Consider the following 13,457-nt stretch of genomic DNA (forward strand, 5'->3'; position numbering starts at 1 on the left):
GCCCGCACCTCATTGACCGCCCAAATCATTAATCATCGTGGCTTAGGTAAATTAACCTGGTTTGGAGGTAAGTGGAGATTAGAAGCTATTGGGCTACTTTGGGCCGTGATTAACTTTTCACTAATCCCAAGCCCATAGCAAAAACTATAAATACAGGTCCATGGTGAGTGGTAGATAGGTTACATTGAATGCACATTTATTGCTATCCTTGAGAAAAGCCATTGCTCTGAAACTGACTTTGGCATCAGAGAGTCTTTTGCAGGTCTCCGCCCCCCAGGATTGAAAGGAGAGCTAAGACTTGAAGGGAAGATCAGCCGCCGTGACAAGAGTGCAGGAGAATTGGGAGGTCCGGAATAGTACCAGGAAGGGCCGGTCGCCGTACAGAAGAACGCCCAGGTAAATGACCGTCCGCCCATTTTAATGCTCCGAGTCAGCCAAAGGGCCAACGACCGTCCGCCTTCCGCGATATTGGAGGCTTGGAAAATTACCTCTTAAATAAATGAAAAGGATCGAATAGGGTAAGGCGGACGCCCATATCACGTGGGCGAACGCCCGCACCTCATTGGCCGCCCAAATCACTAATCATCGTGGCTTAGGTAAATTAACCTGGTTTGGAGGTAAGTGGAGATTAGAAGCTATTGGGCTACTTTGGGTCGTGATTAACTTTTCACTAATCCCAATCCCATAGCAAAAACTATAAATACAGGTCCATGGTCAGTGGTAGATAGGTTACATTGAATGCACATTTATTGCTATCCTTGAGAAAAGCCATTGCTCTGAAACTGACTTTGGCATCGGAGAGTCTTTTGTAGGTCTCCGCCCCCCAGGATTGAAAGGAGAGCTAAGACTTGAAGGGAAGATCAGCCGCCGTGACAAGAGTGCAGGAGAATTGGGAGGTCCGGAATAGCACAGCCCTACACATCCGAAACATTTGGCGCCCATTGTGGGGCCGTGCGATTTCAAAAGCCCAATGGTGACCACAAGAAACATGAGCGTGGACGACCCTGTGGAAATGATCCGAGTCTTGCAGCAAAAAATGGACGAAATGCAACAGCGTCACGAGGACGAACTGGCGGCCGTAAAGGCCGATTGTGAAGCCCGGATAGCCCGGGAGGTTTGTAGGGCGGATGGAGAAAAGGGGCGATCGAAGGATAAAGGAAAGGCGACGGCGGAAGAACGCACGCCTCAAGACACCGAGCGTGATAGCACCTGGAAGCCTACCGGGTCCGAGGCGGAGGGAAGTAAGGCTAAATCGGTGCATGCGGAGAGCGCTGCCGAGGACGGACGGATGATAGTAAAGTCAGAGCCCTCGTCCACTTTGTTGCTTCCCTTCACCCAAAACATAATTAATGTCCAAATTTCGGAACAATTCGTGGCTTCGCAATTTAAAATGTATAACGGGACAACGGACCCCGCGTCCCATATCCAGACGTTCTCGAACGCAATGGCGTTCCGAACGGGCAATGATGCCATTTGGTGCCGAGCGTTCTCGCTTTCGTTAGAGGACGAAGCTTTGGAATGGTTCAACACCCTCCCCCCTAACTCCATTGAAAACTTTGCTGGGTTAAAACAGCTATTCATCAGACAATTCGCGGCCAGTAGTACCCAAGACTTGACCGTATTCGAATTAATGACCCTCAAGCAGGGGAAGGATGAAGCGCTGCGGACGTTTATGGACAGGTATCAGAAGACCGTCCGGCGCGTGAAAAGCCTGACGCCAGAGCTTGCCCTTCACTATATCCTGCCGGCTCTAAAGCCGGGGCCGTTTAAGGATAGGGTCTGCAGGCGAGCGCCCAAAACAATGGAAGAGTTGAGGGAACGAGCGGCGGATGAGATAACGGTGGAGGAGATGAAGCTCTCGTACAAAAGGGAGAATCAGGAGGCCAGGGGAGAAAGGACGGACGGTAATAAGCCCGGTTCGTCAACGGGAAAGCCGTCCGGTCCTAGGCACAGGGAGCAGAAGAAGGGACCTCGCTTCCAGCAGTATACACCCCTGAACGCCCCGAGGGAGAAAATCCTCCAAGAGGCCTTGAGCGCAGAGTTGATATCGGAGCCGGAAGGGATCCCGACTCCGAAGAACGCCGACTGGAGTAAGCGTTGCGCCTACCATAAAAATATGGGTCATAACACCGAGGAGTGCTGGACCCTCAGGGATAAAATAGAGGAACTTATCCGGGCGGGAAAACTCAAGAAATACGTTCGTGACGAGCGCCCGTCAAAATCAACCAATCGACCTGCTCAAAGGTCGACCTACCGGAAGGATAAGCCGCGGGATTCAAGAGCGGAGCGGCCTCGCTCAGAGAGGCGACATAGCCGAAGTCGCAGCCGCAATCGAGAACGCCCCCTGAGGGGGCACATCAACACTATTTCTGGAGGATTCGCGGGAGGATCGTCTTCCTCCGCCCGTAAGCGCCATGTTCGAGCCCTCCAGTCCGTACATCTGGTTGACAAACCACGTCGCTCCATGCCGCCCATTACCTTTTCGGATGAAGATTTTCACGCGCCCGACCCTGACCAGGACGACCCTATGGTCATAACCGCGGAGATAGCGCGCTACGGAGTCAGCAAAGTTCTGGTCGACCAGGGGAGTTTGGTCAACATCCTCTACTGGAAGACCTTCCTGCAAATGGACATCTCAGAGGAACTTATCGTCCCTTATGATGGGCAGATAGTGGGGTTTGCAGGAGAAAGAGTTGATACAAGGGGATATGTGGAGTTGAGGACAAGGTTGGGGACCGGTCGCTCCGGCGAGGAAAAGAGGATTCAGTATCTGCTAGTAGAGGCAAACACCTCGTACAACATACTGCTCGGGAGGCCGTGCTTAAACGCGTTTGGAGCGATCGTCTCAACACCCCACCTCGCGATGAAGTACCCTTGTGAGAAGGGAACTATATGCACGGTCCGGGCGGACCAGAGGACGGCACGGGAGTGCTACGCGGCGGGGTTGAAGCTACACGTCCGACCAGTAAAGAGGCGGGCGGCCGGCTCTGAGGTGGCCATGGCAGACCTCGACCCAAGAACGAATACCGAGGACCGTCTGGAGCCTATTGGAGAAACCCAACCTATCTTGATAGGAAGGGAACCCACTCAGACCACCCTCATCGCCAGGGAGCTGAACCCTGAGATGGAAAGGGAGTTGAGGGCACTCCTATGGAAGAACCGGGATTTATTTGCGTGGACGGCAGCTGATATGCCAGGCATCCATCCCGCAGTGATGTGCCATAAGCTCTCGCTTTTCCAAAACGCCCGTCCGGTCGCCCAGAAAAAGCGAAGAGTGGGCGAGGAGAAACGAAAGGCTGTGGAGGAGGAAGTAGAGAAGTTGAAGAAAGCTGGTTTTGTTCGAGCGGTCACGTACACCACGTGGCTAGCTAACGTGGTTATGGTGAAAAAGGCCAGTGGAAAATGGCGTATGTGCACTGACTACACGGACCTGAACAAAGCCTGCCCGAAAGATTCACACCCCCTACCCAGTATAGACGCCCTGGTGGACGGCGCCTCTGGACATCGAGTACTAAGTTTCTTGGATGCATATTCCGGATACAACCAGATACCCATGTATGGGCCGGACGTCGAAAAGACGGCATTCATAACGGAGAAGTCCAACTTCTGTTCCGAGGTCATGCCATTCGGCCTGAAGAATGCGGGGGCGACGTACCAGCGCTTAATGGACAGGATCTTCCGGGAACAAATAGGCCGGTGCATGGACGTATATGTGGACGACATGGTAGTCCGGTCCGCGGATGGAGATGGACACCTTAAAGACCTTGAGGAGGTGTTTCGCCAAGTAAGGAAGTTCGGCATGCGCCTAAACCCCGCCAAATGTACATTTGGGGTAGCTGCCGGAAAGTTCTTGGGCTTCATGTTGACATCCAGGGGGATCGAGGCCAACCCGGACAAGTGTGACGTGATACTACAAATGCAAAGTCCGACCACCCTTAAGGAAATCCAAAGACTGGTCGGACGCCTCACCGCCTTGTCCCGATTTATCCCCAACCTGGCGGAGAGAATGAGGCCGGTCCTGCGAAAATTGAAGAAAGGGGCCGGCCCGGCCTGGGACGACGAATGCGAACGAGCGTTTCAGGACGTCAAAACCATCCTTGTCAATCCATCGGTCATGAACCGCCCGGTCCCAGGAGGGGATCTGCATATCTTCCTGGGAGTGTCAGAGACGGCCATTAGTGTCGTGCTAATGCAAGAACGGCCTCAGGCGAGGCTAATTTATTTTGTGAGTCGCACGCTCCTAGACGCCGAAACCCGATACCAGCAGGTAGAGAAGGTGGCCTTAGCTTTGTTGCACGCATCCCGAAGGCTTCGTCCTTACTTCCAAAGCCATCAGGTGATAGTCAGGACCGACTTCCCTATCTCCAAAATCCTCAGGAAGCCGGACTTAGCCGGACGGATGGTGGCATGGGCGGTTGAACTCTCGGAATTCGGCTTACAGTATGAGCCGAGAGGATCGGTCAAAGGCCAACACTTAGCAGATTTCGCGGCCGAGCTACCACCGTCCGGCCAGGACGAGTGGAGCTTGTATGTGGATGGAGCGTCTGGTCGATCGATCAGCGGGGCCGGCATCGTGCTCGAGGGCCCCAACGGATTCTTGCTGGAACATTCCCTGATCTTCAAGTTCAAGGTATCAAACAATAGAGCCGAGTATGAGGCACTGGTGGCCGGCCTCGAGCTGGCAAAAGACATGGGGGCAAGGAGAATAACCTGCCGGACAGACTCAGAGCTGGTAGTGGGTCAAATGAATGGCAACTTCCAAGTCCGAGAGGAACGCTTATTGCGGTATTTCCAACGAGCAACGGACCTCACAAAAGCGTTCGATAAAGTTGACATACAGCACATTCCCAGGGAACAAAACACGAGGGCAGACATACTGTCTAAGCTTAGTTCGGGAAAGGAAAAGGGACAGTTAACTACTGTCGTGCGGCAGCTTCTACTTCAGCCTTCAGTAGAGTGTTCGGCGGTGTCCGACGGGGGAAAAGATTGGCGAACAGAAATCAGAGCAATCATGACTCGCCAGGATGAAGGGCGAACGGTAGGTCCGAGCGAAGCCAAGAAGGTCGCCCGGTATCTTGTGGTGGGGGACGACCTGTATCGCAGAGGATTCTCCTCCCCTCTCCTTAAATGCTTGGGAAAGGCAAAAGCACATTACGTTATGGACGAGCTCCATAATGGCATTTGCGGCCTTCACACAGGTTGGCGGACGCTAAAAGCCCGGCTACTGAGAGCCGGATATTACTGGCCTACCGTGGAAACGGACACAAGGGCATTCGTCCAAAGATGCGTTCATTGCCAAGAGCATTCCAACAACTCCCACCTGCCGCCGCACGCCCTCCACTCAATATCATCCCCGTGGCCGTTCGCCCAATGGGGTATGGACATCGTAGGACCGTTCCCAGTAGGACAGGCATAGAAGAAGTTCCTCCTGGTGGCGGTGGATTACTTTACCAAATGGGTAGAGGCCGACCCCCTGGCAACCATCACGGCCGCCCAGGTCCAGAAGTTCTGCTGGAAATTGATATGTCGTTTCGGCCTCCCTCGATCAATCATCACAGATAACGGCCGGCAGTTTATTGACAAGAAACTGGCCAAATTCTTCAAAGGATTGGGGATTAAGCACGTCACCAGCTCAGTAGAACACCCCCAAACGAACGGACAAACGGAAGCGATGAATAAGACCATAGTCTTGGAGCTTAAGCGGCGTTTGGGAGAAAAGAAGGGAGCATGGGTGGATGAGCTACCCGAGGTCCTATGGGCGTATAGATGCACACCTCATGGAACCACAGGCGAAACCCCTTTCAACTTAACTTATGGTACTGATGCCATGTTACCGGTGGAACTGGCTGAACCGTCCCTGAGGCGGCAAGTCGAAGACCTGAACCTCAACGACCAAGAGTTGAGGATCGAGTTGGACTCCGTAGATGAACGGCGGGACCGGGCGGCATTGAGGGCCGAAGCATGCAAGCGCATGGTTGAAAGAAAATACAACTCCAAGGTCCGGCCCAGAAGCTTCCAGGAGGGGGATTTAGTGTGGAGAAAAGCTGGCGACGCCCGCCGAAACCCAGCGCATGGAAAGCTTGCTGCCAAGTGGGAAGGGCCGTTCCGAATAATGGAAGCCCTAGGAAACGGGGCGTATAGGCTGGAGCGCGTGGACGGACGTTCCATCCCTAACACTTGGAACGCCACACATCTAAAGTTTTACTTTAGTTAATTTCTATGACCAGATTACATGTACTGCTTTTTCCAAGTAATGACAGAATATTTCTCTTCCCCTACAAACGTAACTTTATTTTGTAGAGACCAAGTTGACAGGACAACCCAGCCACAGAAGAACCGTCCGCCCTATCAAACCCAAGCTGGTGAAAAAGAGTGTTCCAACGAGAACAACTCTCAGCTTGGTTGGGCGACAAAGCGAAGGACCGTCCGCCCTATCAAACCCAAGCTGGTGAAAAAGAGTGTTCCAACGAGAACAACTCTCAGCTTGGTTGGGCGACGAAGCGAAGTAACGTCCGCCCTATCAAACCCAAGCTGGTGAAAAAGAGTGTTCCAACGAGAACAACTCTCAGCTTGGTTGGGCGACGAAGCGAAGGACCGTCCGCCCTATCAAACCCAAGCTGGTGAAAAAGAGTGTTCCAACGAGAACAACTCTCAGCTTGGTTGGGCGACGAAGCGAAGGAACGTCCGCCCTATCAAACCCAAGCTGGGGAAAAAGAGTGTTCCAACGAGAACAACTCTCAGCTTGGTTGGGCGACGAAGCGAAGGACCGTCCGCCCTATCAAACCCAAGCTGGTGAAAAAGAGTGTTCCAACGAGAACAACTCTCAGCTTGGTTGGGCGACGAAGCGAAGGAACGTCCGCCCTATCAAACCCAAGCTGGGGAAAAAGAGTGTTCCAACGAGAACAACTCTCAGCTTGGTTGGGCGACGAAGCGAAGGAACGTCCGCCCTATCAAACCCAAGCTGGTGAAAAAGAGTGTTCCAACGAGAACAACTCTTAGCTTGGTTGGGCGACGAAGCGAAGGACCGTCCGCCCTATCAAACCCAAGCTGGTGAAAAAGAGTGTTCCAACGAGAACAACTCTCAGCTTGAATGGGCGACGAAGCGAAGGAACGTCCGCCCTATCAAACCCAAGCTGGTGAAAAAGAGTGTTCCAACGAGAACAACTCTCAGCTTGGTTGGGCGACGAAGCGAAGGACCGTCCGCCCTATCAAACCCAAGCTGGCGAAAAAAAGTGTTCCAACGAGAACAACTCTCAGCTTGGTGGGGCGACGAGGCGAAGGACCTTCCGCCCTATCAAACCCAAGCTGGTGAAAAAGAGTGTTCCAACGAGAACAACTCTCAGCTTGGTTGGGCGACGAAGCGAAGGAACGTCCGCCCTATCAAACCCAAGCTGGTGAAAAAGAGTGTTCCAACGAGAACAACTCTCAGCTTGGTTGGGCGACGAAGCGAAGGACCGTCCGCCCTATCAAACCCAAGCTGGTGAAAAAGAGTGTTCCAACGAGAACAACTCTCAGCTTGGTTGGGCGACGAAGCGAAGGAACGTCCGCCCTATCAAACCCAAGCTGGTGAAAAAGAGTGTTCCAACGAGAACAACTCTCAGCTTGGTTGGGCGACGAAGCGAAGAATTGTCCGCCCTATCAAACCCAAGCTGGCGAAAAAGAGTGTTCCAACGAGAACAACTCTCAGCTTGGTTGGGCGACGAGGCGAAGGAACGTCCGCCCTATCAAACCCAAGCTGGTGAAAAAGTGTTCCAACGAGAACAACTCTCAGCTTGGTGGGGCGACGAAGCGAAGGACCGTCCGCCCTATTACGACCAAGCTGGTGAAAAAGAGCGTTCCAAAGAGAACGACTCTCAGCTTGATTGAGCGACGAAGCGAAGATTAAACGTCCAAAAGCTAAACGTTACCGTCCGCCCGGATAAGGGAAGTGCAATCCCCACCCAGGACGGACTATTACTAAAGTCAGTTAACGTTGTAAGAATAAAAGGCGCACATAAGAAGATATGCGGAACCGGAAAAAGCAACTGTGTATTAATCATTGACGCTAAAATGCGCCCAGATTTACAAAAGGACCGTCCGGCCAACCTCTGGACAATCCGAGACGTTGGGCGGACGGCCACATGATACACATCAAAAAATAAAACGAAATAAAAACCTAATTATCTCCCCCATCCCTGGCCTCCATGGTCGGCTCATCCTCCTCGGCGGCATTCAGGTCTACCAGGACGCCATCAAAGACGTCCTTTTCAATATCAACGCCGAGGGAGAACGGTTCTGGAATGCCCGCCAAAAGAGATACCTGGCGAAGGGCTTTGTTGAAGCCTTCCTCATGTTCAAACATGACAGTTGACTCCAACTCAGCGACCTTCTCTTTAGCTTTGGCAACGTCCTGGGCAAGAGCCTCGTTCGTCTTGATAAGCTCGGCTTCGGCCTCTTTTAGGCGGGCTACCTCCGCCTTTAGCTGGCGACCTTCCTCCGCCATTCGTTCTTGTTCGCCCCGGGCGGCGGCCAAGCTTTCGGTGGCTTCCCTCTTGGTCTCCTCAAGATCAGCCTCCAGCTGCTCGATCTTATTGTCATATTCATCTTGATTGAGGACCATCTGCTCCAAGGTCAACTGAAGGGAGGCCGAGTTTTTCTTCTCTTTGTCAAGCTCGGCTCGGATCTCCGCCACTCCAGGGCGGTCAGCAAATTCCTTCAGGTACCAGGCCAGGGCGGATGTCCAGGTCGACATCTCTAGCATGGCATTAGTTAATTCCAATTCAGAAAGGGGCTCAATGAGAGCCCGTTGAGAGGAACTCATGTGGAACTTCGCCCGGTCGCTCATGCTGAATTCCGGGCTGAATACGCCGCCCGGTAGGGGGACGGCCGGGACCCTTTCCCGATCTTTCTCCTTGTCTTTGCCCTTCTGGGCCTTCTTTGAAGCTGATCGAGACGAAGAGCCCTCCTTGTCTTTGCGTCCCTCAGCAGCATGACCTTTTCTCTTGCGAATCAAGGGATCCGCAGAGGCAGTGGCCGCTTCAGAGGACAGGTCCACTTGGACGGCCGCCAATTCTTGTTGGGGATCCGGTCCCGGCACCTTGAAGCCTGAACCCTCGGTCTTCTTGGAAGGAGGGACCCCTACCTTCGGAGTTAGGCGTACAGTTGGAAGGCGTCCTGCGGGAGGAGGGCGGGGCACGTTAGGAACACCCGTCGGCCGGGCGGTCGACGAACTGGCACCGGACTTCTTCCGGGTGGCCATAAAGTTGGATTTGCGGGGGCCAGGAGTCGTCATCAGTGCTGCAAGAAACAGAGCAATTCAGAAAAATTAACGTCAGTATACGAAAAACAAACACATTCAATACAACAAGACTAAGGCATTCGACCAAGTGACGGGCGGAGATTCGACGGGGGAGGGCGTTGATGGTACGCACGACCTCTAGGTCGGGCGCTGTTAAGGCCCCTACGGAAGTCGCCTTAATTCGTCGGGGGTCTCTCGTCCAGTAAAACGGGAACAGCGGCTTCCCTTCACCATAATAAAATTCATGGCGACCGGCTTTATCAATGATTATATTGAAATAATGCTGTTTAAAATTTTTGAAGGAATCAGAGAAGGGGCGGAACATGGTCCTATCCCGAACTGACGTGAAGGATACCCAACTGCCAGAGGGAGAAGGGCGGACTTGGAAATAATGAAAGAAGACCGGAGTGGTAGGAGTAACGCCCACAGCCAGGCACATCGCCAGAAACGCCTGCACGGCCGCCCAAGAATTGGGGTGCAGCTGCGCGGGAGCCACGTTAGCCTCCCGAAGAACGGCCATTTGAAACTTGGTAAAAGACACCCGGACAAAAAGATGAGTGAAGAAGGTCACATACATGAAGAAAAAATCGTCCGGACTCGACCTCTTTTCATAAAAGACCCTTTCATTTAACAAAGTTACCCCAGCCCGGACCAACCTCGAATCTTCTATATCCCGGACGATGTGGGTACGGCTGACCCTCCATTCTAAATCCTTGCGGAAAGCGTAGGAGGAAGCATACAGGCTAGGATCATGGGGAGCCCATTCAGACACCACCACCCCTTGACCATCCGGCTCGAAAGGAGACCCGTCCACCCGAATGCCGCCCTGGAGCAGGAACATTGGCACCCCATGAAAGATCCGATCGCCCGACGAGACCGGTCCCTCAGGGTCCGTCCCAGAAGATCCAACCGCCTCATCTACAAAATGAGAAGAGACCGAACTCAAAGAATCGCTACCACCCCTCGCCGACCCCTCCCGGGCTCCACCCGACGACTCGGAACCTGACTCGATAGACACAACGGCCATTTATTACCTGTGGGAAAAAGAATTTGAAATCTTGAATAAGGAAGATGTGTGAAAGTGACCTCAACCCATCCGCTATTTATAGGAAAAGATTAATAACCGTTGGACGCGTCATAGCTGTCTAGATCTAGCACGACCAACGCTCCGGATTTGGCGACGTTTCGTTTTCCATCAGTGGGAATGCGCCACGTGTTTTCCCGCCCAAATTCAAAACACAAAAGCCCACTAGACACGGCCCAATTGCGGGTTCCTGGCCCAACGCGCACCGCATTCAAAATCCTACGTCCACTACGTGCACTAGGACTTGGGGGGCTTGTGTACCAGGAAGTGCCGGACGCCGTACGGAAGGACGCCCACACAAATGGCCGTTCGCCCGTTCCGGTGCCCACGTCACCCAAAGGGCTAAATGCCCGTCCGCCCAACCGGATAGAACCTCTGTTTGTAAGAAAAACTTTGAAGAACTCACATGGAATTCTATCACCACAGGATAGCCCCGCACTCTCCACATTCACAAAAAGTGTTCTTCAAGAAAATCCCGAGAGACGAAACGTCTGGAAAGTATGTATGGCCACTGCGTCAAATCTTTTCTTGTTTTAGATGTTATTCAAAATCCTACGTGCACTAGGACTTGGGGGGCTTATGTACCAGGAAGGGCCGGTCGCCGTACAGAAGAACGCCCAGGTAAATGACCGTCCGCCCATTTTAATGCTCCGAGTCAGCCAAAGGGCCAACGACCGTCCGCCTTCCGCGATATTGGAGGCCTGGAAAATTACCTCTTAAATAAATGAAAAGAATCGAATAGGGTAAGGCGGACGCCCATATCACGTGGGCAAACGCCCGCACCTCATTGACCGCCCAAATCACTAATCATCGTGGCTTAGGTAAATTAACCTGGTTTGGAGGTAAGTGGAGATTAGAAGCTATTGGGCTACTTTGGGCCGTGATTAACTTTTCACTAATCCCAAGCCCATAGCAAAAACTATAAATACAGGTCCATGGTCAGTGGTAGATAGGTTACATTGAATGCACATTTATTGCTATCCTTGAGAAAAGCCATTGCTCTGAAACTGACTTTGGCATCGGAGAGTCTTTTGCAGGTCTCCGCCCCCCAGGATTGAAAGGAGAGCTAAGACTTGAAGGAAAGATCAGCCGCCGTGACAAGAGTGCAGGAGAATTGGGAGGTCCGGAATAGCACAGCCCTACACATCCGAAACAATTTTCAATTTTAAACTTTAAAAATAAATATGTTTTGAGAAATAAAGCTTAATTTTCTCTTCATGTTTTATTAAATTTGAATTATATTAAACCTGAAAAGAGAATAGGCTTAGATTAAATTTCAGAATCAAAGTCGTTTTCTTTATTTTTTTAATTTTTTTTCTAATTGTTTGATGCTCATATTTTAAGACAATCAAAACGTATGGAAATATAATTTAATAATATTTTAATTTTAAAATATTTAAATATTATTCTTCATTTTTATTAAATAAAATTTTAACTTGTAATTGTCATTTTAGCTATTTGAGCAATTCTAATTTTAATAAAATATTAAATTTTCTCGAATTTAAAATCAATATATAATTTTTTAAAAATTATTATATAAGTTATATTAAAACTTATATTAATAGAGACAAATGTTAAGATGGGTTGATTATGATTGAGATTGGGTAGTTCAAATCAAAGGACAATACAAATTATTTTAAAATAAAGTGTGAGATGGACTGATTTAGATGATGGTTGAGACGAGTCGATTATGGCAAAACATCAAAACAATTTGTATAGGTAAAAAATCAAGACGAATCGTTCAGGGTTAAAGGTCGAAACATGTCGTTCAATGTAGAATGTGAACAATGACCAGTTGGCGTTAAAGATTGAGACAAATTTTCCTAAGAAGAATATAAAGACTCATTGACTAATGTCGAAGGTGGGGACAGGTCGATCTAGGCCTAAGGTAGAGATCATCCAACTCGAGCCGAATGTCAAGATGCAACATCTGTGATTGAAGGTCAAAACAGATCGGTCGAGACAAGGATAACTCGAGCAGAAGTTCAAGATGAGTTAACTTGGGACAAAGGTTGAAACATGTAAATTCAAGACAAAGGTTGTGTCTTATAAGCACAATCAAATGTCTAATCGAGTTGGTTTATGCAAAAGTTTGGACTAAGTTTGCCTAAGCTGAAAGTCGAATCGGGTTAATCTAAATCAGAGGTCATATCCAGTCAACTCATGTAAAAGATTAAGCTAGATTGACTCGATCCATAATTTAGTCCAGTTACTACATACCCATATTTGAATTGAGTCAACTTAGACTCATATTCAAACTATGTCAACTATGTCAACAAGAGTCGCATATTGAAATCAATTGATTCATTGAGAGAAGTCGATCATATCAAAATTGAATTTGTTGTATAAACTCATATTACTACGAATCTACCACTAATCTTTGGCATCGTTTTCCTTATACATTTTATAATGGAATTGTTAGCATGATAAAAATCACTTTACAAATTAAGTTTGAGTTTGACTAACAAAAGTTTCATGGATTTTTAGACCTCAAACTTCAGTGTCACAGGATTTAAAAGTAAGCATTTATTTTTATCATCTATTTTTTATATGATAAAACTGTATAATATAACACTTATTTACTTTTACATATTTTATGAGAAATTTAAATAATAATTAAATATATAATTGCTTCCTTCAATAAAAGGTCATTGAATCTGTTATTTTACAAAGTCTTAGACTCTTTGGTTGGTTATAAAATTTGAAATATTTAATGTAATGTATTTCGTGCGCCTAACGAAGAGCCTTGCACTGTTTTTGAATGAACGTGGCTATAAAGCAATTACAATCGGCTGAAAAAGATTTCATTACATTTTAATACATTATTTTTTTTATAAGTATCTCTACTCGTTTCTTCTGCTACAATATTTTGTAAGTGTCTCTTGGATGGTCGTTAATCCATAGTTATCAGTTCAAGATTTTCAAGAAAGCGGTTAATATTACTAATAACTATGCATGTGATTTTTACAAGTTGTGATTAATAATATAGGTTTTGGTAAAATGTACACAGAGCTCTTAAATACCTCCTAAAAAATAACGTATTTTTTTCTATTCTAATTAAAATTGATTTTAATCATAATTTATTTTCATTTTTTA

At 49.1% G+C, this 13,457-nt stretch overlaps 1 protein-coding gene across 1 annotated transcript; it reads left to right on the top strand.

Annotated features, from left to right (window-relative positions):
* Positions 1 to 970: 970 nt before the first annotated feature.
* On the top strand, positions 971 to 5,562 carry LOC124846306 (uncharacterized). Its single transcript, XM_047323540.2, has 2 exons — positions 971 to 5,070; positions 5,199 to 5,562. Exons 1-2 carry the CDS (start codon positions 971 to 973, stop codon positions 5,560 to 5,562), a joined length of 4,464 nt encoding a protein of 1,487 aa, XP_047179496.1.
* Positions 5,563 to 13,457: the final 7,895 nt, after the last annotated feature.

This window comes from Vigna umbellata, chromosome 5 (genome assembly GCF_029865625.1).
Source record: "Vigna umbellata cultivar VRB3 chromosome 5, Vumbellata_1.0, whole genome shotgun sequence".
Lineage (NCBI taxonomy): Eukaryota > Viridiplantae > Streptophyta > Magnoliopsida > Fabales > Fabaceae > Vigna > Vigna umbellata.